At 49.3% G+C, this 22,456-nt stretch overlaps 1 protein-coding gene across 7 annotated transcripts in view; it reads right to left on the bottom strand.

The window, feature by feature from the left end:
• Nucleotides 1–622: 622 nt before the first annotated feature.
• LOC138426821 (tumor necrosis factor receptor superfamily member 26-like) overlaps nt 623–22,456 on the bottom strand; it is a 36,961-nt gene continuing 15,127 nt past the window's right edge. For 2 of the 7 annotated variants that reach the window (XR_011251769.1, XR_011251772.1), the window contains exons 6-10: nt 19,573–19,683; nt 19,031–19,056; nt 17,994–18,258; nt 6,883–9,788; nt 623–1,227 (exon numbers count right to left, since the gene is read on the bottom strand). Coding sequence is in view for 2 of the 7 variants with exons in the window: in XM_069565723.1 (XP_069421824.1) it covers nt 18,016–18,258; nt 19,031–19,056; nt 19,573–19,683 (380 nt within the window). In the remaining 5 variants the exon portion in view is untranslated. Of the gene's footprint in view, nt 1,228–1,547; nt 1,635–6,882; nt 9,789–10,862; nt 11,821–17,993; nt 18,259–19,030; nt 19,057–19,572; nt 19,684–22,456 lie in introns of those variants that run through there. The other 5 variants (XM_069565723.1, XM_069565722.1, XR_011251771.1 and 2 more) reach the window with 4 other exon arrangements.

The following is a 22,456-nucleotide window of genomic DNA, read 5'->3' as shown; positions in this document are numbered from 1 at the left end:
TCCTAGGTCATGGAGACATCACCGTGACTCTGAGACCAAGGAGTTGCTGGGGACAGAGGGACAATCACCAAGGTCTCCTGGCCTCAGCCAATGGGAGCTCACCCAGTACAGTCAGCCGCCCCCTGGGATCCAGCTCTGTCACACCACAGGCAGTGCCCCGACCCACCCTGCCCTGGCAGAGCAGCACTTCTGCTGACGTGCAGAGCCGACCTCGCCACCGGAAGGTTACAGAGAAATCTATGTGGAGAAGGGCCACAACTCCGTTTGGGATTCATGAGGTTTCCAATGGGATCAGAACTGGGAAAGAAACTCAGATCCCATCCATCCAGGATACTGGCTGTAGTCACAACTTTGGGCCAAAAGAGAGTTTGCTGGGCCATCTCTGCAGGTCTACCTAAGGTGTTACCAGCAACCAATTTGTTTCTCATATTCTGCAACCATCTCTGTAGCTGCATTTCATGGAAGGCAGCCACGAGTTTAGAGACATCACTCTGTTACGCGAGTGTATGTTCCTCGGTTCTTTGTCTCGGCACAACAAAGATGTGGAGGGACGGACATTAAAGCTCTCGGCACGTCACAGCTCTCGGGTCTTGGACAAACCGTGTTGTAGCTCTTAGGCAAATCAGTGTTACAGCTTTATTTTATTTAGAAGATAGCAGGAGCATCCATCCTCGAAGCGTGAGGGCATGCCAACCCAAAGACTTGAAGGGGAGAGAGTGGAGGAGCGCATGGGGGAGGGGGAGAGAGAGGGAGAGAGAAAGATCGCAGGCACGTGGGGGGGAGAGAGAGAGAGAGAGAGAGAGAGAGAGAGAGAAAGCGTGTTGGCTCCTCCTTTTATATGCTTTCTCCTCCACCTGCCCTGTGCAAGTTGGGCTCAGCCAGGAGCGGTTTGTTCTACCTGAAGTCTTCCCTCTGGTCCTCGGACCTTCCTTTGACCTTCCTTGTCTTTTAGCCACCGCCATTTTGGACTCACTCTCCCTATTCCACCTACCTAACATTCCCCCTCAAGAGGTGGGAGGCCTGATTCTTTGGGAATAGGGGCGTCGAGGTCTTTCTGGCTACTTCCTGCTGAACTGGGGCGGCGAGGGGTGTTGGGTCTCCCCCTCTCGCTAGTCTCAAGCCTCAGAGTCCTTATAGCGGTGTCCATCTAAGGGTGTGATATTTTCCGTGGTCGGCTGTAGTTTTCTATCTTTGTTGAACTGGCACTGCGTGTTGTAGCTGGTTGACCTGGGCAGAGACAAAACAGCTTAGACAATTGGCAGTGCATGAAAGAATCATAAGCATCATCAATGTAGCATAACAAGGACTAGTGGGGGCTTTAGTCAATTTTAAATTCACATTGCCAGGATGGCTCAAGTCCCCCCTTGTTCAGGGATCAGAAGATCTATCTCCTGTCTGTTTTGGAGTACCATCTCTGTCAAGCTGTGTTGGCTCTTTAGAGCTATCCTGAGAAATCTTATCCCCAGAAACTAGATTTTGGGGGTGTTCATTAGAATGGCACTCATCTGTAGTCCTGAATAGGTGTCTGAGATCCCCCAGGGGCTCACGGGTGTACTGAGTGTCCTCTTCTGTCTTCTTCCATGGCTTGACTCGTGAGTAGTGACTCCAGGAGTCATGTCCTGGTACCTTGACTGCTGTGGGGGTAGAAAGTATTACAGGGTAGGGGCCCTTCCATGTGGGCTGGAGTTGAGCCTTTGGGGACCCATCTTTCCAGACTTTAATTAGGACTTGAGTCCCTGGAGCATATCGTGGTGACTCCTTAGAATCTTTTGGGTCCTGGTTTATACCCACAAGCGTATATCCTGTTGGAGTTGCCCAGTGGCCATGCTCTAAGACTGGAGGGTCTGAGCCTCTGGATCCAGGAAGAGGTCACTGACATAGACAAAAGGTCTCCCATAGAGCATCTCATAAGGACGAAGACCAAGCTGTTCCTTAGGGGCAATGCGGGTGCAGAGGAGAGCTATTGGTAAAGCCTCCTTCCATCCCAGGGAGGTCTCCTGGGTTATCTTTTTTGTCACTGATTTTAAGAATTGGTTGGCTCTTTCTACTTTTCCTAAAGACTGAGGCCTCCAGGCTCAATGGAGATAATAAGTAGTGCCCAGTGCTTTAGAGACCCCTTGGGTGACCTTGGAAGTAAATGATGTCCCATTGTCACTTAGTAATGACCTGGGCAGACCATATCTTGGAATGATTTCAGGAAGCAGTTTTTTTTACCATCTCTTCAGCCTTTTCAGTCCGGGTGGGAAAGCCTTCAGCCCATCCTGTGAATGTATCTATCATGACTAACATGTATTTATACCCTTGAGAAACTGGCATCTGGGTGAAGTCCATCTGCCCGACCTCTCCTGGGTAGGCCCCACACCGTTGGACGGGCTGGGCCAGCTGGGGCCTTTGAGCTCCTTGGGGGCTGTTTAATTGGCAAGCGGCACAAGAGGAGACCACCTGTCTTATAGTTGTTTGGAAGCCTGTTCCTCTGAAGGAACTTTCTAGTAATCTTTGGAGGGCCTTTTCTCCTAAATGAGTAGTGGCATGTAAGGAGTTAACCAACTTCCATTGGAGGTTCCCAGGCAGAAAAAGGAGCCCCTCTGTTTGGAACCACCCCACATGATCTTTTTGAAAGCCCTCGCTCTTAGCTTTAAGAGTCTCACCTTCAGTGTATGAAGGAGTTTCTGGCAAATTAGTTGTGGAACTAGGGAGGCAACCGCTATTAGGTCATGGTTCTGTAATGCTGGTCTCCTAGCTGCCTGATCAGCTTCTTGGTTCCCTCGTGCCACTTCCGTGCTCCCTTTTTTGTGTCCTTTACAGTGAGACTGAAATCTCAGTGGGCAGATGGACTACCTCCAAGAGTCGAAGAATCTGATCACCATATTTGATAGGGGACCCTCGGGTGGTCAAGTGGCCCCTTTCTTTCCAAACAGTAGCGTGTGCATGCAGCACCAGAAAGGCATACTTGGAGTCAGTGTAAATGGCTACTCTTTCTCCTTTCCCAGCTCTAAAGCTCCAGTCAGGGCTATGAGCTCAGCTAATTGGGCTGAGGTACCTGGTGGCAGAGGCTTAGCCTCTATGGTCTCAAAATTGGAGACCACTGCATATCTGGCTGTTCTTTTCCCATCCAAGACAAAGCTGCTTCCATCAGTGTACCAGATTTCCTCAGGATTGGTCAGAGGATCTTCTGACAGTCCCTCTCGGGGTTTTGTCCAGTTGTCCAAGGTTTCTAGGCAAGAGTGAAAGGGGAGAGAGCCCTCGGGGGTAGGCAGGAGGGTGACTGGGTTAAGAACCTCACAAAGGGATATAGTGAGGCCTGGATTTTCCATCAGCATTACTTGATATCAGGATTCTTTGATCAGACATCCATAAATGGCCTTTCCCATTTAAGAGTTCTTCTACTTGGTGGCTGGTAAAAATAGTTAGTTTGCCCCCAAAGGAGAGTTTTAAAGCATCTTCTATCATGACTGCAATAGTTGCAAGATTTCGAAGGCGGGGGGCCAGCCTCGGGTGGTTGGATCGAGCCTCTTGGATAAGTAAGCTACAGGCTGGGGCTCAGATCCCAACCTTTGAGTTAACACCCCCAAGGCTATTCCCTCTCTTTCATGGACATAAAGTTGGAATGCTTTTTCTGGGTCTGGCAACCTCAACGCAGGTGCCTGAGTTAAGGCCTGTTTTAGTGTAGCCTCTGCCTTCTTTTGAGGAGTTCCCCACACCAGTGGGATTGAATCATCTCGTCCCTTTAAGCTTTCATATAAGGGCCGGGCAATTAGACCATACTTGGGTATCCAGATTCTACAATATCCAGTTAGCCCCAGGAAGGCTCGCAATTGTTTTCAAGTCGTGCGGGAGGGCAACTGGAAGATTCCTTGTACCCGATCAGAGGACAGCCTCCTGGACCCGTGTGTAATCTGAAGTCCCAGCTAAGTGACCTTTGTCTCGACCGTCTATGCCTTAGCACCAGAGACTTAATATCCCCTTTACGCCAAGAAGTTTAGAACCTGAATTGCATGTTGTTGGGCACTTTTCTCATCTGGAGAGCAGATTAGTAGGTCATCTACGTATTGTACTATTTTCCCATTAGGTCCCAGGTCCAGATCTAGGAGATACCGCTAAGGGCCTGTCCAAACAGGTGGGGGCTCTCTCTGAACCCCTGAGGTAATACTGTCCAAGTCATCTGCTGGCGTTTTTCTCCTGAGGCCTCCCACTCAAAGGCAAAAAGATATTGGGATTCTTTAGCCAGTGGTATGCAAAAAAATACATCTTTGAGATCCAGGACTGTAAACCACTTGGCAGTAAGTGGGATTTCTCCCAAGACTACATAGGGATTGGGTACTGTGGGATGCAGGGGGACTGCAGCTTCTTTTATGGTCCGGAGATCTTGAACCATTCGCCAGGTTCCACCTTTTTTCCTTTATTGAGAGGACTGGGGTGTTACATGGCGAACTGGTGGGGACCAATAGCCCACAAGCAAGGAATTTATTTATTAAAGGCTGTAGTCCCTCCCAAGACTCTCTTTTGAGAGGGTATTGTTTCCAGTTAGGAAACCGAGTGGGATCTCAGAGGACAACGATGACCGGTTCGACATGGTGGGCTCGTCCAGGAACCCCCTGGTCCCACACCTGGGGGTTAATTTTGTCTTCCCATAATTTTTGGCCCCTCTCTATTGAAGGTGTAATGGGGTCTTCAGTGGTAACTAGGAGCTGTAGAGTTCTAAGGGCTGAAAAACTTCCCATCACAAGGGTGGTCCCCAGTTTAGTGAGTATATCTCTTCCCAGTAAGGGAGTAGGGCACTCAGGGACCACCAGAAACTGGTGGGAAAATATTTGTCCATCCCAGCAACAAAGAAGGGCTCGGGTGAATCTTTTAGTAGTTGCTTTTCCTGTCACAGCCCCAAATGGTACAGGTTTGGGAGGAGACGGGTCCAGAGTAGGAGATCAAGACGGAGTAGGTAGCCCCTGTGTCAGCCAAGAAATTCTCAGCCCTACCTGCCACGTCCAGTCGCACCCTTGGCTCCAGCCCCGTGATGGTTATCTGTGACAGGCGGGCTGGCTGGAGCGAGCCGCTTCAGTCCTCTTGAACCATCGTGAGGGTAGGCTTGGCGCTTGACCTTGAGGCTCTTGGGTCCCGAGGGCAGAGTGCCGCCCAATGTCCCAGTTGATGGCATTTGTGGCAAGCTGTTCTAGGAGACTTGTTGTGGTTTGGACACTCTTTGGCCCAATGCCCCGCCTGTCTACAGATCAGGCATTTGTCTCGTGCCTTGTCCTTCAAGGACACGGGTTTTGCCATAGGGCTCCTCTGGAGGGCGGCCAGCATCTGGGCATGCCTTATCTCTTTCTTTCTCTCCCTCTCCTAGGCCTTGGCCTCCTTCTCCTGTTCTCTGTTATAAAAGGTATTGGTGGCTGTCTGGACCATCTCATCTAAGGAGGCAGCAGGGTCCTGCTGTTGTAGCTGTTGTAACTTAATTCTGATATCTGATGCACATTGGGACGGGAATTTGTCCTTTAAAATCACCTGTCCCTCATAAGAGTCTAAGTCCAGATTGGAAAACTTTTGGAGTGCCTCTTTTAGCCTTTCCAGAAAGGCAATGGGATTCTCACTGGGCTCCTGAGTTATTGCTGAGACCGGCCACAGTCCCACAAGTAATGGGCTTCCTTCTGTTTCCATGGGTGGACTTCCTTAGGGCTGAGTCTTTCTGAAGCTTATCCTACCCAGAACTGTTGCAACCTGAGAGCCAGGCGTCCCTGGGTCAGGGTGCAGATGCCCAGGTAGGCTGAGGAGTGACAGCCTCCTAGATTCGAATCCCCGGGCAGGCCGAGGCGTGATGGCCTCCCGAGAATTGGGTCCCTGGGCAGGTCGAGGCATGACGACCTCCTGGGACCCCAGGGACTAGCAGATCCCTGAGCAGGTTGAGGCGTGACAACCTTTCGAGGACCAGATCCCTAGGCAGGTCAAGGCGTGATGACCTCCTGGGACCCCAGGACTGGAGTTGGGCGTCCCCAAGATCTCCAGTGTGACCAGTACTAGGTAGGATTAGGGGGCTGGATATTATAGAGTATTTCCCTCCCAAGGTCAGCTATTTTCTGGTTGTCTCTCCAGAAGATTGTAGAGGCAACCTTGTGGGTCTGGATGGGCCTCAGACAAAGAGCATGAAACAGGAGGGAAGGGGGCAGAGCACAACCTTTGAAAGAATGACATAGCACAAAATGTAAACCAATTGAAATCAGTTGGGTCCAAGATGACAAGTCAAATTCAAGTACTTAATCCCCAATCTATAAACCAACAGACACACCCAGGGGTGGCACCCAGAGGTGGCTCCCCAACAGTGGGATGATCCTCCCACTCATTAGCATATGAATCCTACCCCCTCACAAAACCTAGCCAGGCCTTGCCCTTGGCAATGGTTTACACCCTGAAGAGTGGCTTCTCTCTGGATCCTAACAAATCCACCTCTTTTCACTTTGTCTCTCAATGAATTTTTGCAATGAGACATCAGGGCCTGAGTTTCATTAGTTTTGGCCAAGCTTGAGTCCCGGGAGAGAGCTGAAGGACAGGAGGAAAAAGCAGTGGGAAAAACGTGCCAAGGAATCCCCTTCATAGCTCGCTGGAAAATTTGCTAAATATCTGACTGGTGCTCACAGTTTCATTGGTCTGATCCTTGGCACAGAGAAGAGAAAGGACAGAAGAACCCCCACCAGCTTGTGTAACAGCTACTGGGGCTCAGCAGACAGCGCCTTTGGGACGTGCTGAGGAGTAGCCTCTCCAGAGTCCCTCAGTTGTGCCCCCTGCCGCCCGCCTGTTCGCAGGAGGTTCCAGGGAACAAGAAATGAGAGTTTGTAAAGGAATTAAGATTTCGTTAGGCATGTCCCTCCAGCCATAGGAGCGAGGACCTCTTACCTTAACCAGAGGTCTTCTGGAATCTGAGACTGGGCCGCATGACCTTTCCGTTGAGTTTGTTTTTCGCTGTCCCGGTTTCCAGCATGATTGGCCTTCCCTGCGCTGGGTTTCTTTGCCTTCCGCTATAGAGCGGGAGCTTCGGGAGCTTCGCTGAGTTGGGCTCCTGCTGTGCTTGGCCTCTTCCTCGAGGAGGTTGTTTCAGCCAGGTTACATCCGAGTCACGGCACCATAGATGGCATGCGAGTGTATGTTCCTCGGTTCTTTGTCCCGTCACAACAAAGATTTGGAGCGATGGACATTAAAGCCCTTGGCGCGTCACAGCTCTCGGGTCTTGGACAAACCGTGTTGTAGTTCTTAGGCAAATCAGTGTTACAGCTCTATTTTATTTAGAAGATAGCAGGAGAATCCATCCTTGAAGCGTGAGGGCATGCCAACCCAAAGACTTGAAGGGGAGAGAGTGGAGGAGCGTGTGGGGGAGGGGGAGAGACAGGGAGACAGAGAAAGATCGCACGCATGTGGGAGAGAGAGAAAGCCTGTTGGCTCCTCCTTTTGTATGTTTTTGCCTCCCCCGGGCCTGCCCTGTGCAAATTGGGCTCGGCCAGGAGCACTGTTTGTTCTACCTGAAGTCTTCACTCTGGTCCTCAGACTTTCCTTGGACCTTGCTTGTTTTTTAGCCACCACCATTTTGGACTCCTTTTCCCTGTCTGGGGAGGCCTTACAAATAGCTGTGAAAAGAAGAGAGGCGAAATGCAAAGGAGAAAAGGAAAGATATAAGCATCTGAATGCAGAGTTCCAAACAATAGCAAGAAGAGATAAGCAAGCCTTCTTCAGTGATCAATACAAAGAAATAGAGGAAACGAACAGAATGGGAAAGACTAGAGATCTCTTCAAGAAAATTAGAGATACCAAGGGAATATTTCATGCAAAGATGGGCTCGATAAAGGACAGAAATGGTATGGACCTAACAGAAGCAGAAGACATTAAGAAGAGGTGGCAAGGATACACAGAAAAACTGTACAAAAAAGATCTTCACGACCCAGATAATCATGATGGTGTGATTATTAATCTAGAGCCAGACATCCTGGAATGTGAAGTCAAGTGGGCCTTAGAAAGCATCACTACAAACAGCGCTAGTGGAGGTGATGGAATTCCAGTTGAGCTATTTCACATCCTGAAAGATGATGCTGTCAAAGTGCTGCACTCAATATGCCAGCAAATTTGGAAAACTCAGCAGTGGCCACAGGACTGGAAAAGGTCAATTTTCATTCCAATTCCAAAGAAAGCCAATGCCAAAGAATGCTCAAACTACCACACAATTGCACTCATCTCACATGCTAGTAAAGTAATGCTCAAAATTCTCCAACCAGGCTTCAGCAATACGTGAACTGTAAACTTCCTGATGTTCAAGCTGATTTTAGAAAACGCAGAGGAAACAGAGATCAAATTGCCGACATCCACTGGATCATGCAAAAAGAAAGAGAGTTCCAGAAAAACATCTATTTCTGCTTTATTGACTATGCCAAAGCCTTTGACTGTGCGGATCACAAGAAACTGTGGAAAATTCTGAAAGAGATGGGAATACCAGACCACCTAACCTGCCTCTTGAGAAATCTGTATGCAGGTCAGGAAGCAACAGTTAGAACTGGACATGGAACAACAGACTGGTTCCGAATAGGAAAAGGAGTACGTCAAGGCTGTATACTGTCACCCTGCTTATTTAACTTACATGCAGAGCACATCATGAGAAATGCTGGACTGGAAGAAACACAAGCTGGAATCAAGACTGCCGGGAGAAATATCAATAACCTCAGATATGCAGATGACAGCATCCTTACGGCAGAAAGTGAAGAGGAACTAAAAAGCCTCTTGATGAAAGTGGAAGAGGAGAGTGAAAAAGTTGGCTTAAAGCTCAACATCCAGAAAACGAAGATCATGGCATCTGGTCCCATCACTTCATGGGAAATAGAAGGGGAAAGAGTGGAAACAGTGTTAGACTTTATTTTTCTGGGCTCTAAAATCACTGCAGATGGTGACTGCAGCCATGAAATTACAAGACGCTTACTCCTTGGAAGAAAAGTTATGACCAACCTAGATAATATATTCAAAAGCAGACACATTACTTTGCTGACTAAGGTCTGTCTAGTCAAGGCTATGGTTTTTCCTCTGGTCATGTATCGATGTGAGAGTTGGATTGTGAAGAAGGCTGAGAACCAAAGAACTGATGCTTTTGAACTGTGGTGTTGGAGAAGACTCTTGAGAGTCCCTTGGACTGCAAGGAGATCCAACCAGTCCATTCTGAAGATCAGCCCTGGGATTTCTTTGGAAGGAATGATGCTAAAGCTGAAACTCCAGTACTTTGGCCACTTCATGCGAAGAGTTGACTCATTGGAAAAGACTCTGATGCTGGGAGGGATTAGGGGCAGGAGGAGAAGGGGACGACCCAGGATGAGATGGCTGGATGGCATCACTGACTCGATGGACGTGAGTCTGAGTGAACGCCGGGTGTTGGTGATAGACAGGGAGGCCTGGCATGCTGCGATTCATGGGGTCGCAAAGAGTCGGACACGATTGAGCAACTGAACTGAACTGAACATCTCCACAGGGGTTTCCTTCGTGGTCCAGTTGTTAAGACTCCAGGCCTCCACCGCAGGGTGTAGTTTCAATCCCTGCAGGGGGAACTAAGGTCCCATAGGCTCTGCCATGTAGCAAAGAGAAAAAAAAAAAACCCACAAAATATAGAATGTCCTTGCGTAGTCCCTCCCTCCTCCTGAGGAGTCTTTCCAGATTTGCGAGATGTTTGTGTCTCCACATCTTGTCATTTCCTTCAAATCCAGTAAATTTCATAAATATCTTCCAGTTAATTTCTAGAAACTAGTGTCAGATTGCACAAGTTCTTATTGATGGCTCTAAGAAGAAAAAAGGAAGAGTTCGTTTATATTCTTGGAAGACAAGAGTATCCAGTGACTCCGCCCTGGGAGAGTACTCCCAGAGGCGTTTCCACCTGCCCCCAGGGCTCGGCGCTAGCTGCACACCACAGCCCATCACCTGGCAGCCCTTGTGCAGCTCAGACGGTCCTGAAGGAGGGACCAAGCCCAGAGGCCAGGAGGCCGTCTGGCTACAACCTGCTGCGTCTCCTTACATGTCCGCTGCTCACTCGTTACTGCGGCCAGTGAGCTTAGGAGAAGGAGCCAGGGAAACTCAGGCAAGTCAGAAGCCTTGTGGGTGCAGCATACGTGGGCATCCGCCCTGCCCTGCCACCCAGAGACGTGCTATGAGGGACCTGGGACGGGCAGGCCTCCTGGTGAGAGTGCTGGACCAGGTTGGGGCGTGAGGTCCTGGGCAAGGTCTGTAGCCTCTCTGAGCTTGGGTGGTCATGTTTTAAATCTGTGTGATGGCATAGCCTCCCAGGGCTGTTAGAGAAAGACTATGAGAAGCACCCGGCAGGAAGCATGTGCTCGACAAATCTTGACTCTTGTGGACTCCCGTGCCAGTGAACACACAGCAACTCAGCCAGTGGGGACCTGCTAATCTACAGTCAGATAAGAATTCCCATCATGACTCTTGTTGCCGGGGTCCAGCCCCGGTGGATCCAGGGAATTTGAAGCGGGGACAGAGTCGGCAAGGAGAGACTTATTTATTTAGAAATATAAAGAGAGATTAGGAAAGAATAGTGTAGTAGGAAATTTAGGGGAGAAAAGAGGCTGATATTCCTTGGTTTACCCAGAAAGCTAATCAAGTTTCAAGACAAGAAACTTGCACCGTCCACCTTAGGCCACAGGCGCCTGCTTGAATACCTGAGGGTGCCCCGCCTTGGGCTCCTTCTCGCATGGGTCTTAGAGGCCCGGGAAAATAAATAGACACAGAGAGCCTCCACGTTCCAAGGAATCAGCCTGAAAAGAGAGGGAGGGAGAGAGAGAAAGAGAGAGAGAGTCGACACGGGGGGAGCCAGATTTCCAAGAAACCAGTTTGAGAAACTGGTCTGAGAAACTGGTCTGTCCTTATTTTCCAGGAAAGCTTTTTATACTATAGGTTGTACATAGAGATCAATGGATATTACAAAGTTATGCAGGGTCAGCAGCCCTGACCCTTATCAAGACCAGGCTTTCTTTCTGCAAATCTTTCCTTATACAAAGGGTCTCAGGTGATTTACATTATCTTCTGGCCAAAAGGCCTGTTAACATTTTATGGCTCTCTTCCTTCATGAATGTTAATCTCATTTTCCTTGTAGTGTTTTTCTTTAATCTGCATCACCCTCAAAGTACTAAATAAAGTTACATTAAAAGATATGAAAACTTGGCAGCAAGTATTGGCTCAACAATGAAACCCTTAATCAGTTTTGTTCTAATGATTTTTCCTAGAATTTCTTAAGCTTTCAGTGCCTCTCACAGTTGAGGGGCTGTAAACAATTCACATGTGCAGTTGTAAAAATCTGGACAGACCGGTCAGGTAAGTTAGAAAGCTATCCGAGGGGTTTAAGTGGAGACATTCTTTTTACGCCCAGGAGACTTATTAACCGGAGCTCTAAGCTAATTCCTTTTAGAGGAAGGTGGTGGGGGACAGCCCCTGTTAATGTCAGAAGCGTAAGCGAAAAGCATAACGCAGTACAGCAGGCAGACTCTGGTTTTGGGGGTAGATGCTCGAGAAAATCCAGCAAGGCCTACTCCTGCTGGCTCCCGGCATCATGTGTTTCCTTAAAAGCAAGAATGTAGGGACTTCTCACAGAGAAGGCAATGGCAACCCACTCCAGTGTTCTAGCCGGGAGAATCCCAGGGACGGGCAAGCCTGATGGGATGTCGTCTATGGGGTCGCACAGAGTCGGGCACGACTGAAGTGACTTAGCAGTGACAGTAGGGACTTCTCAGGTGGTCCAATAGTTGGGACTTCTTAATGCAGGGGGTGCGGGTTCGACATCTGATTGGGAACTAAGATCCCACATACCTTGTGGCCAAAACATCAAAAAACATAAAATAGAATATGTAAGAAATTCAAAAAACATTTTAGAAATGGTCCACATTAAACAAACAAACAAACAAACAAACTTAAAAAGCCCTAGCAAATGTATAATAAAATAAAACCAACATTCTACCTTTTCCTGATGAACCCCACAAAATCTCTACTTGACGAATAAGTGTTGCTCTAATGTCACTGGTGAATGTGAAAAGGTGGATCTCCAGACCACAAGAAAGCTCCCTAAGCTCTCCTTTCTCAAAGAGAAAGACATTAGGCCCTGGCATTCTGCCCACCTTGACCCTCCCAGTGTCCCCCATGGACACCAGCCGGGGGTCCCAACTTCTGCATTTTACTTGTCTCAGGCCCCTTGGAGAATCAGAGAAGGCCTCAAGCCAGCTCCCTGAGACGATGTGGAAGGGTGCCCGACTCACGGACCCCACAGTGTCAGGAGTCCTCAAGCCGCAGGCTTGTGCCACGACCGAGCCGCAGGGGCCCAGCATCTCCTCTCAGGTGCCCCTTCCCTCAATGCCTGCCCTCGCCCAGCCTTTAGACTCCTCAACACACCCTCGAGCTCCGCCCCGGGGCCATGGGGCGGGTGTCTGCTCAGCTGGCAAACCCTCTTCAGGTCATCGAGCTGGGACACCGCGGAGGATGGGAATGCTCCCTTCCCGCTGAACACGGCTCACACGGCCACACCAGGACAATTCACCGCCTTCACGGGATCGAGCCCCCACCCCTGCCCCCGTCCCTGCAGCCCCTTCCCTACATGCCACATGCCGCTCTGATGACCCCTCAGGAGGCTGCAGGGTCCAGCACCAGGGGGGTGAGCATCCTCAGTCCTCCTGTTTCCCAGCAATGGGGCCCAGGATACACCCTGAGCCTTGGCCCGGACTCGGTCCACGTCCCCTCAGACAGCAGGTTGTGCTGGGGACCATAGAGGGTTGAATGTGTCCCCTGCCCAGAGATGCTGAAGTCGTCCCAGGACCCGGGACCTTGACCGTATTTGGAAACTGCGTCCTCCTCCATGACAGTCAAGCTGGGATCACTAGGGTGGGCCCTCATACCACAGGACTGGACTCCCCATAAAGGGGGGAAACACACAGGGAGAAGGTCTCCAAGGATGAAGATGGAGACGGGGTGCTTCTCCAGCCAAGGCACCTCACGGACTCCAGAGACCACCAGGAGCGGGGAGAAGCTGCCCCAGATTCTGCCTGGAGCCCTCGTCAGGACCGGACCCCGCCCACGTGATCTGAGACCTCCAGCCTCCAGGAAGGACCATGTGGTTCTTGCTGTTTAGTCGCTAAGTCGTCTCTGACTCTCTGAGACCCCATCAGTTCAGTTCAGGTCAGTCACTCAGTCGTGTCCAATCCTTTGCAACCCCATGGACTGCACCACGCCAGGCCTCCTTGTCCATCACCAACTCCCGGAGTTCACTCAGACTCACGTCCATTGATTTAGTGATGCCATCCAACCATCTCATCCTCTGTCGTCCCCTTCTCCTCCTGCCTTCAATCTTTCCCAGCATTAGCATCTTTTCAAATAAGTCAGCTCTTCGAATCAGGTGGACAAAGTATAGGAGTTTCAGCTTCAGCCATCAGTGCTTCCAATGAACACCCAGCACTGATCTCCTTAAGGATGGACTGGTTGCATCTCCTTGCAGTCCAAGGGACTCGCAAGAGTCTTCTCCAACAGCACAGTTCAAAAGCAGCAATTCTTCAGTGCTCAGCTTTCCTTACAGTCCAACTCTCACATCCATACATGGCCACTGGAAAAACCATAGCTTTGACTGGATGGACTTTTGCTGGCAAAGTCTCTGCTTTTTAATACACTGTCTAGGTTGGTCATAACTTTTCTTCCAAGGAGCAATGTCCTTTAATTTCATGGCCGCAGTCACCAACTGCAGTGATTTTGGAGCACCCCAAAATAAAAGTCTATCACTGTTTCCATTGTTTCCCCATCTATTTCCCAAGAAGTGATGGGACCAGATGCCATGATCTTCGTTTTCTGAATGTTGAGTTTTAAGCCAACTATTTCATTCTCCTCTTTCACTTTCATCAAGAGGCTCTGTAGTTCTTCGCTTTCTGCCATAAGGGTGGTGTCATCTGCATATCTGAGGTTATTGATATTTCTCCTGGCAATCTTGATTCCAGCTTGTGCTTCATCCAGCTCAGCATTTCTCATGATGTACTCTGCATAGAAGTTAAATAAGCAGGGTGACAATATACAGCCTTGATGAACTCCATTCCCAATTTGAAACCAGTTTGTTGTTCCATGTCCAGCTCTAACTGTTGCTTCCTGACCTGCATACAGGTTTCTCAGGAGGCAGGTCAGGTGGTCTGGTATTCCCATCTCTTTCACAATTTTCCACAGTTTATTGTGATCCACACAGTCAAAGGCTTTGGCATAGTCAATAATTAGAAGTGGTTGTTTTTCTGATATTCTCTTGCTTTTTCAGTGATCCAACAGATGTTGGCAATTTGCCCTCTGGTTCCTCTGCCTTTCCTGAATCCAGCTTGAACATCTGGAAGTTCACGGTTCATTTACTGCTGAAGCCTGGCTTAGAGAATTTTGAACATTACTTTGCTAGTGTGTGAGATGAGTGCAATTGTGTGGTAGTTTGAGCCTTCTCTGGCATTGCCTTTCTTAGGGATTGGAATGAAAACTGACCTTTTCCGGTCCTGTGGCCACTGCTGAGTTTTCCAAATTTGCTGGCATATTGAGTGCAGCACGTTCACAGCATCATCTTTCAGGATGTGAAATAGCTCAATTGGAATTCCATTACCTCCACTAGCTTTGACATAGTGATGCTTCCTAAGGCCCACCTGACCTCACATTCCAGGATATCTGGCTCTAGGTGAGTCATCACACCCTCGTGATTATCTGGGTCATGAAGATCTTCTTTGGACAGTTCTTCTGTGTATTCTTGCCACTTCTTCTTAATATCTTCTGCTTCTGTTAGGTCCATACCATTTCTGTCCTTTATTGTGCCCATCTTTATATCAAAATTTCCCTTGGTATCTCTAATTTTCTTGAAGACATCTCTAGTCTTTCCCATTCTATTGTTTTCCTCTATTTCTTTGCACTGATCACTGAGGAAGGCTTTCTTATCTCTCCTTGCTATTCTTTGGAATTAAGCATTCAAATGGGTATATCTTTCCTTTTCTCCTTTGTCTTTCACTTCTTTGCACAGCTATTTGTAGGCCTCCTCAGACAACCATTTTGCCTTTCTGCATTTCTTTTCCTTGGGATGGGCTTGATCACTGCCTCTTATACAATGTCACGAACCTCTGTCCATAGTTCTTCAGGCACTCTGTCAAATCTAATCCCTTGAACCTAATTGTTCCTTCGACTGTATAATCATAAGGGATTTGATTTAGGTCATACCTGAATGGTCTAGTAGTTTTCCCTACTGTCTTCAGTTTCAGTCTGAATTTGGCCATAAGGAGCTCATGATCTGAGCCACGGTCACCTCCCGGTCTTGTTTTTGGTGACTCTATAGAGCTTCTCCATCTTTGGCTGCAAAGAACATAAACAATCTGATTTTGGTGTTGACCATCTGGTGATGTCCATGTGTAGAGCCCTCTCTTGTGTTGTTGGAAGAGGGTGTTTGCTATGAACAGTGCGTTCTCTTGGCAAAACTCTATTAGCCTTTGCCCTGCTTCATTTTGTACTCCAAGGCCAAATTTGCCTCTTACTCCAGGTGTTTCTTGACTGCCTACTCTTGCATTCCAGTCCCCTATAATGAGAAGGAGAGCTTTTTGGGTGTTAGTTCCAGAAGGTCTTGTAGGCCTTCATAGAACAGTTCAACTTCAGCTTCTTCAGCATTACCGGTTGGGGCATAGACCTGGACTACCATGATACTGAAAGTTTGCCTTGGAAACGAACAGAGATCATTCTGTCATTTTTGAGATTGTACCCAAGTACCGCATTTCAGACTCTTTTGTTGACTATGATGGCTACCCCATTTCTTCTAAGGGACTCTTGCCCACAGTAGTAGATATAATGGTCATCTGAGTTAAATTCACCCATTCCAGTCAATTTTAGTTCATTGATTCCTAAAATGTTGACATTCACTCTGGCCATCTCCTGTTTGACCACTTCCAATTTGCCTTGATTCATGGACCTAACATCCCAGGTTCCTGAGCGAAAGGGCTCTTTACAGCATCGGACTTTCCTTCCATCACCAGGCACGTCCACAGCTGGGTGTTGTTTTCGCTTTGGCTCCATCTCCTCACTCTTGCTGGAGTTATTTCTCCACTGATCTCCAGTAGCATACTGGGCACCTACTGACGTGGGGAGTTCATCTTTCAGTGTCCTATCTTTTTGCCTTCTCATACTGTTCATGGGGTTCTCAAGGAAAGAATACTGAAGTGGTTTGCCGTTCGCTTCTCCAGTCGACCATGTTTTGTCAGAACTCTCCACCGTGACCCGTCTGTCCTAGGTGGCCCTACACGGCATGGCTCATAGTTTCACTGAGTTAGACAAGGCTGTGGTCCATGTGACCAGATTGGTTAGTTTTCTGTGCTTCTGGTTTTCAGTCTGTCTGCCCTCTGATGGAGAAGGACAAGAGGCTTATGGAAGCTTCCTGATGGGAGAGACCTACTGAGGGGGAACCTGGGTCTTGTTCTGATGGGCGGGGCTGTGCTCAGTAAACCTTTAATCCAATTTTCTGTTGATGGGCAGGGCTGTGTTCCCTCCCTGTTATCTGACCTGAGGCCACGGACTGCAGCATGCCAGGCTTCCCTGTCCCTCACCAACTCCCGGAGCTTCTCAAACTCACGTCCATCACATCCGTGATCCCACCCAACCATCTCTTCCTCTGTCGTCCCCGTCTCCGCCTGCCTTCAATCTTTCCCAGCGTCAGGGTCTTTTCCAGTGAGTCAGTTCTTCACATCAGGCGGCCAAAGTATTAGAGTTTCAGCTTCAGCATCAGTCTTTGCAATGAATATTCAAGGCTGGCTTCCTTTAGGATGGACTGATTGGATCTTCTTGCTGTTCAAGGGACGCTAAAGAGTCTTCTCTAGCACCACAGTTTGAAAGCATCAGTTCTCCCAAACTCTCTTCTTTTTATGGTCCAACACTCATATCTGTACGTAACTACTGGAAACATCAGAGCTTTTACTACACTGACCTTTGTTGCCAAAGTGACATGTCTGCTTTTTAGTATGCTGTCTAGGTCAGCTTTTCCTCCAAGGAGCAAGCGTCTTTTAATTTCATGGCTACTGCCACTGTCCACAGTGATACTGGAGCCCAGGAAAACAAAATCTGTCCCTGTTTCCACTGTTTCCCCATCTATTTGCCATGAAATTCTTATGCACCGAGCCCGTATCTCCGAACCAACTGAGACAGCGAGTCCACCTCGGTAATGCAAAGGCAAGAAGGGAGTTTGTTTATTCCTAGCGTGCTAGGGCCCAAGTCTCATCCCGCACAAGGGAATCCGACAAGAGCCCCGAACAACGGAGTATGGCGGCTTATATACAGGCAGTTCTTTGTCTCAGTTACAGGAGTAGCTGGCGTTACATGATTGGCCAGACAGGATGAGCGCATGTCCTGTCTCTTTCTGGTAAACATGACTCAGGTCCTAGAGCCCGTCGTTTGGTCCCTAACAGAAATGATGGGACCAGATGCCATGATCTTAGTTTTCTGAATGTTGACTTTTAAGCCAACTTTTTCACTCTCCTCCATCACGCTCAACAAGAGGCTTTTCAGTTCCTCTTCACTTTCTGCCATTACAGTGGTATCGTCTGCATGTCTAAGGTTGTTCATATTTGTCCCTGAACCCTTGATTTCAGCTTGTGATATTTCTGGTCCAGCATTTCACATGACGTTAAACTCTGTGCAGAAGTCAAATAGGCAGGGTGACACTATACAGCCTTCACATACCTCTTTCCCAATTATCAAACCATCTGTTGTTCCATGTCCAGTCCTAACTGTTGCTTTTGCCCTGCATACAGGTTTCTCAGGAGGCAGCTCAGGAGGTCTGGTATTCCCATGCAGGACCACGAGACACTTCAATCTGTGTTTGAACACCCACTCCCTGCCCGGGTGTGGGGTGGGTACAGCAGCCCAGGAGACTGAGGCGGGAACTCGGCAGGAGCCCCGCACACAGGCCTGCCTCAGCGAGCGCCCCGCCACATGGCCGGGCCCTGGTTCACACTCACCGGACGGTCCGCGCACCTGCTTCTAGCCAGCAACTGAGGGGGATGGCTCCGCCTGGCCCGGTGGTCCTGGGGCCTCGAGCATTCGGGTCTGGTCTCCTGGCTCCCTTGGCGCTGCTAGACTTCCATTGGCCACCTGCAGCGGCTCAGCACCTGGAGGGCCCTCGGAGGTCGGCCGGGCTGAGTTCCCCACCGACTCTTGGCTGGTGTTCTCACCCGGGGCTAGTGGGCCCATCTCGAGGTCGCTGGACTGACTGGCTCCTGGGGACTAAAGGATAAAGACATTCCTTCTGGTGACAGGAGCCTGCAGGCCACGCCCTTCCCAAGCCATTTTAGGGAACAAATGCACTGTCTGACAGGTAAGCGAGCGTGTGCAGTTTTAGAGAGGAGCACTGCCGGGGGTCAGGTTCCTCTCTGCCACCAGCTTCTGGGGGGTCCCAGGTCAACCTATGGGGGAGCTGGATGGTGATCCCCAAAGATACATTCACATCCTCACCCCTAGAACTTGGGAGAGGGCCTATGTAGAAAGTGTCTGTGCAGCCGAGGTTCCACTGCATAAGCCTGGTACCTGTATTCCGAGACCAGCATCCTTACCAGGAGAGACTCAGAGACACAGGCTCACAGCGGGAGAGGCCGAGGGAAGATGGCCGGAAGTAGAGAGGTCACCCACCAACCGAAGAGCAACAGGTATGTTCAGCCCCCACTAGGAGCAGCAAGGAAGGACCCTCCCCCAGAGCACCCAGGGGACCACCCCACCAACCCCTGCTTTCAGATTGCTGACTTCCAGAACTGTGGGAACAGTAAGTGCCACATGTTTTAAGTCCCCCTCTATCAGGATCTGTCTGCAGCCCCAGGCACCCACAGGACGCCCCCGTCCCCTTTGCTTCAGCAGAATTCAAGTCATCCGGAACAGATGTTCCAGGGCCCAGACTCCACCACACAGGTCAGGTGTGGACACAAGTGGGAAGGCCTGGGGCTGCCCCGCCCACCCGGGGATGTGTCCTGGGGCTCCCCTGGACAAATCCCCGGGCAATACTTACAGAGCCACTTAGCTTATTCCGACTTCCTGCAGATCAAAAAGGAGAGAGAAATGAAAACAAATCTTATTAACTATTATAGTGACATCTGTGAGCGAGAGGAAGTACTTTAAATTTACAGAAAAGAAAGTGTATTTACAGTTACAGCAAAAAAAAAAAAAAAAAGACTGGAACATCTGTGCAGCTAGGAAAACAGGAGGGGAAGACACTCACTCATAAGCCCCCCCAGCAGGCAGGGCCGCCTCCCCCAGGACCCCCTTGGCTGGAGCGGCACCAGTTTCTCCCTGCTTCCAGGCCCAGGGCGCCCGGGACACCCTGTGTCCAGCAGCTGACCTGGGATCCTGGCCTCGACCCCGGCGTGTCAAGAGGCACACAGCAAGTGGCTCTGAGCTCATACACATGTGAGGCCCCAAGTTAGAATGTGAACTGATCTGTATTTTATACCAGAGGCTCCTGCTGGGTAACACCGACCCGACACCCCTTCTCTGAGCTCCTGATGCTCTTGTTGACCTAGCTTCCTCCAGGTCAACACGACTCGGACCAACCTTTTCTTCCTCTGTAGACAAAATAAGCAGCAATGACGATGATGAGGACGATGATGGGAATGCAAGCCACCACACTCACACTCAGGCAGGTCCATGACGATCCCGGGTGTCCTGGAAGGAGGAAACACAGAGGATGTGGACACAGGGTCAGGCACCCTTTCCTCACCCGAGTGACCTACTATCTCAGGAGTAGGGGCAGCACCGATGCACTCCAAACCCCCACGGGATCCTTCTCTGTCGCTGACGGTTGCCACGACCTCCCCAGCGGGAGGCAGCCAGGCTCATCCTTCCTGCTCACATGGAACCCTGGGCTCAGAGGCTGTGGGGTTTCTCACTCTGGTCCCTCAAAGCAGCAGCAGGGCTGACCTGCCAGCAGGGCAGCAAGAGGCCCTGAGTCCTGGGATGCGGCTCAGGGGAGAGTGGGGGCAGCTGCAGATACACCCCTGGGCCAGCAGGCGGCAGAGCCTGGAGGAGACTGGGGGGGCGGGTGGCCCGACTTCCCAGCATCCGGGCTGGGCCGCGCTGGCCCAAGGGGCAGGGTAGGGCCCCCCCCGGGGAGACGCGTGGCAGGAGCGCCGGGGTGTCTCCTCACTCTGCTGAGCTCCCAGCACCCACCCGAGCTGCGGCCACACAGACACTGGGCGCAGCGCAGGCCCGTCAGCACTGGGGACGCTCGGCCGCCCTGATGTGATGTGTCACCAAGGGCCGAGCAGGAAGGAGCACGTGGTCCACGCAGCCCCCTCACTCTGCTTGAAGGCTTTCCTTTATTCTCAGAGCAGCCCTTCCTCATTCTGCCTTAGTTCTGGTGTTAAGACAGCCTTTAAAAGCGTCTGCAGGTCATGGAGGGAACCTACCTCCAGACAACAATGGCCACTGCAAAAACCCACAGCAAACATCACACTCAGTGCGAAAAGATGAACGCGTCTCCTCTAAGACCAGGAGCAGACAAGGATACCCACTCTCACCGCTAGCAGTCAACATCGTCTTAGAAGTCCTCACCACAGCAAGCAGAGAAGAAAAAGAAATAATGGAGTCCAAACTGGAGAAGAGGTGAAACTGTCCTATTTGCAGAGGACATGGCACTAAACACAGAAAACCCTAAAGATGCTGCAGAAAACTACTAGAGCTCATCAACGAATCTGGTAACGTTGCAGGAGACAAAATCAATACACTGAAATCTCTTGCATTCCAACACACCCACAGAGAAAGAGTAGGAAAAGAACTCAAGGAAACAATCCCATTTACCACCACATTAAAAAGAATACAATACCGAGGAATAAACCTACCTAAGGAGGCAAAAGATCTATCCTCTGGAAACTACAATATCCCAAGGAAAGAAATAGAAGATGACAAAACCAGATGGAGAGATATCCCATGTTCTTGGATCGGAAGATCGAACATTGTGAACACGACTGTCTTACTCAAAGCCATCTACAAACTCAATGCAAGCCCTGTCAAATTATCAATGGCAGTTTTCACAGAATCAGGACAAAAAAAAATCTACAATTGTATGGAAACACAGAAGACCCCAAATTGCCAAAGCAATCGTGAGAAAGAGAAATGGAGCTGGAGGAATCGGGCTCCCTGAGTTAGACTATACTGAAAAGCTACAGTCATCAAAACAGGATGGCACTCACACAAAAACGGAAACAGAGACCCATGGAGCAGCACAGAAAGTCCAGAGAAAAACCCAGGCACCTATGGTCAGCTAGTTCAGTTCAGTTCAGTCGCTCAGTCGTATCCGACTCTTTGCAACCCCATAAATCACGCCAGGCCTCCCTGTCCATCACCAACTCCCAGAGTTCACTCAGATTCACCTCCATCCCTCTGACCAAAAGAGCAAAAATACACAGTGGAGAAAAGACAATCTCTCTAAAGAGTGGTGAAGGGAAAACTGGACAGTTAGACATAAAAGAACGAAAGCAGAACACTCTGTAACACTGTTCATAACAATAAACACAAAATGGACTAAAGACCCAAATGTAAGGCTGAGTGCTATGAAATTCTTATGGGAAAACATAGGCAGAAGAGGCGTTGAGAAACATCCCAGAAAGATCTTTTCTGATGCACCTCCGAGAATAATAAAAACAAAAACAAACAAATGGGACCTAGTTAAACTTAAAAGCTTTTCATAGCAAAGGAAGCTATAGGCAAAATGAAAAGACAGCTTTCAGAACCAAAGACAATATTTGCAAAGAAAGTAACGGACGAGGGATTACTCTCCAAAATATACAAACAGCTTATGCAGTCAGCACCAAAAAAAACCAACCAAACCAATCTAAAAATGGGTGGAAGATCTAAATAGACATTTCTCCGTGGAAGACATACAGATGCTAAAAGGTACACGAAAAGACGCTCGACATCACTAATTACTAGAGAAACACAAATCAAAACTACGGTCAACTATCATTCCTCACCATTCAGAACGGTCATCACCAAAAACTCTACCAACAGTAAATGCAGCAGAGGGCATGGACAAACGGGAATCCGCCTCCACTCATCTTGGGGATGCATATCCGCGGACACAGCCACTGTGGAGAACAGTGTAGAGGTTCCTTAAGAGAACTCTCATATGATCCAGTAATCCCACTTCTGGGCACATATCCAGAGAAAACTCCTAATTTGAAAAGATACATGCACCCCAATTCTCATAGCATGAGTATCCACAATAGCCTAGTCATGAAGGCAACATAAATGTCCATCAGCAGGCGCCTGGATAAAGAAAAGCAGGGCACATACTTAAAATGGAATATTACTCAGCCACTAACAAGAACAAAATAATGCTATTTACAGGAATACAGATGGACCGAGACTGTCACACTGCGTGAAGTAAGTCAGACAGAGAAGAAGAAATGTTGGATGACATCCCTTATTCATGGAATCT

This window comes from Ovis canadensis, chromosome 21 (genome assembly GCF_042477335.2).
Source record: "Ovis canadensis isolate MfBH-ARS-UI-01 breed Bighorn chromosome 21, ARS-UI_OviCan_v2, whole genome shotgun sequence".
Classification (NCBI taxonomy): domain Eukaryota; kingdom Metazoa; phylum Chordata; class Mammalia; order Artiodactyla; family Bovidae; genus Ovis; species Ovis canadensis.
The sequence above is the reverse complement of the archived record's forward strand: the minus strand, read 5'-3'. Positions and strand labels throughout refer to the sequence as shown.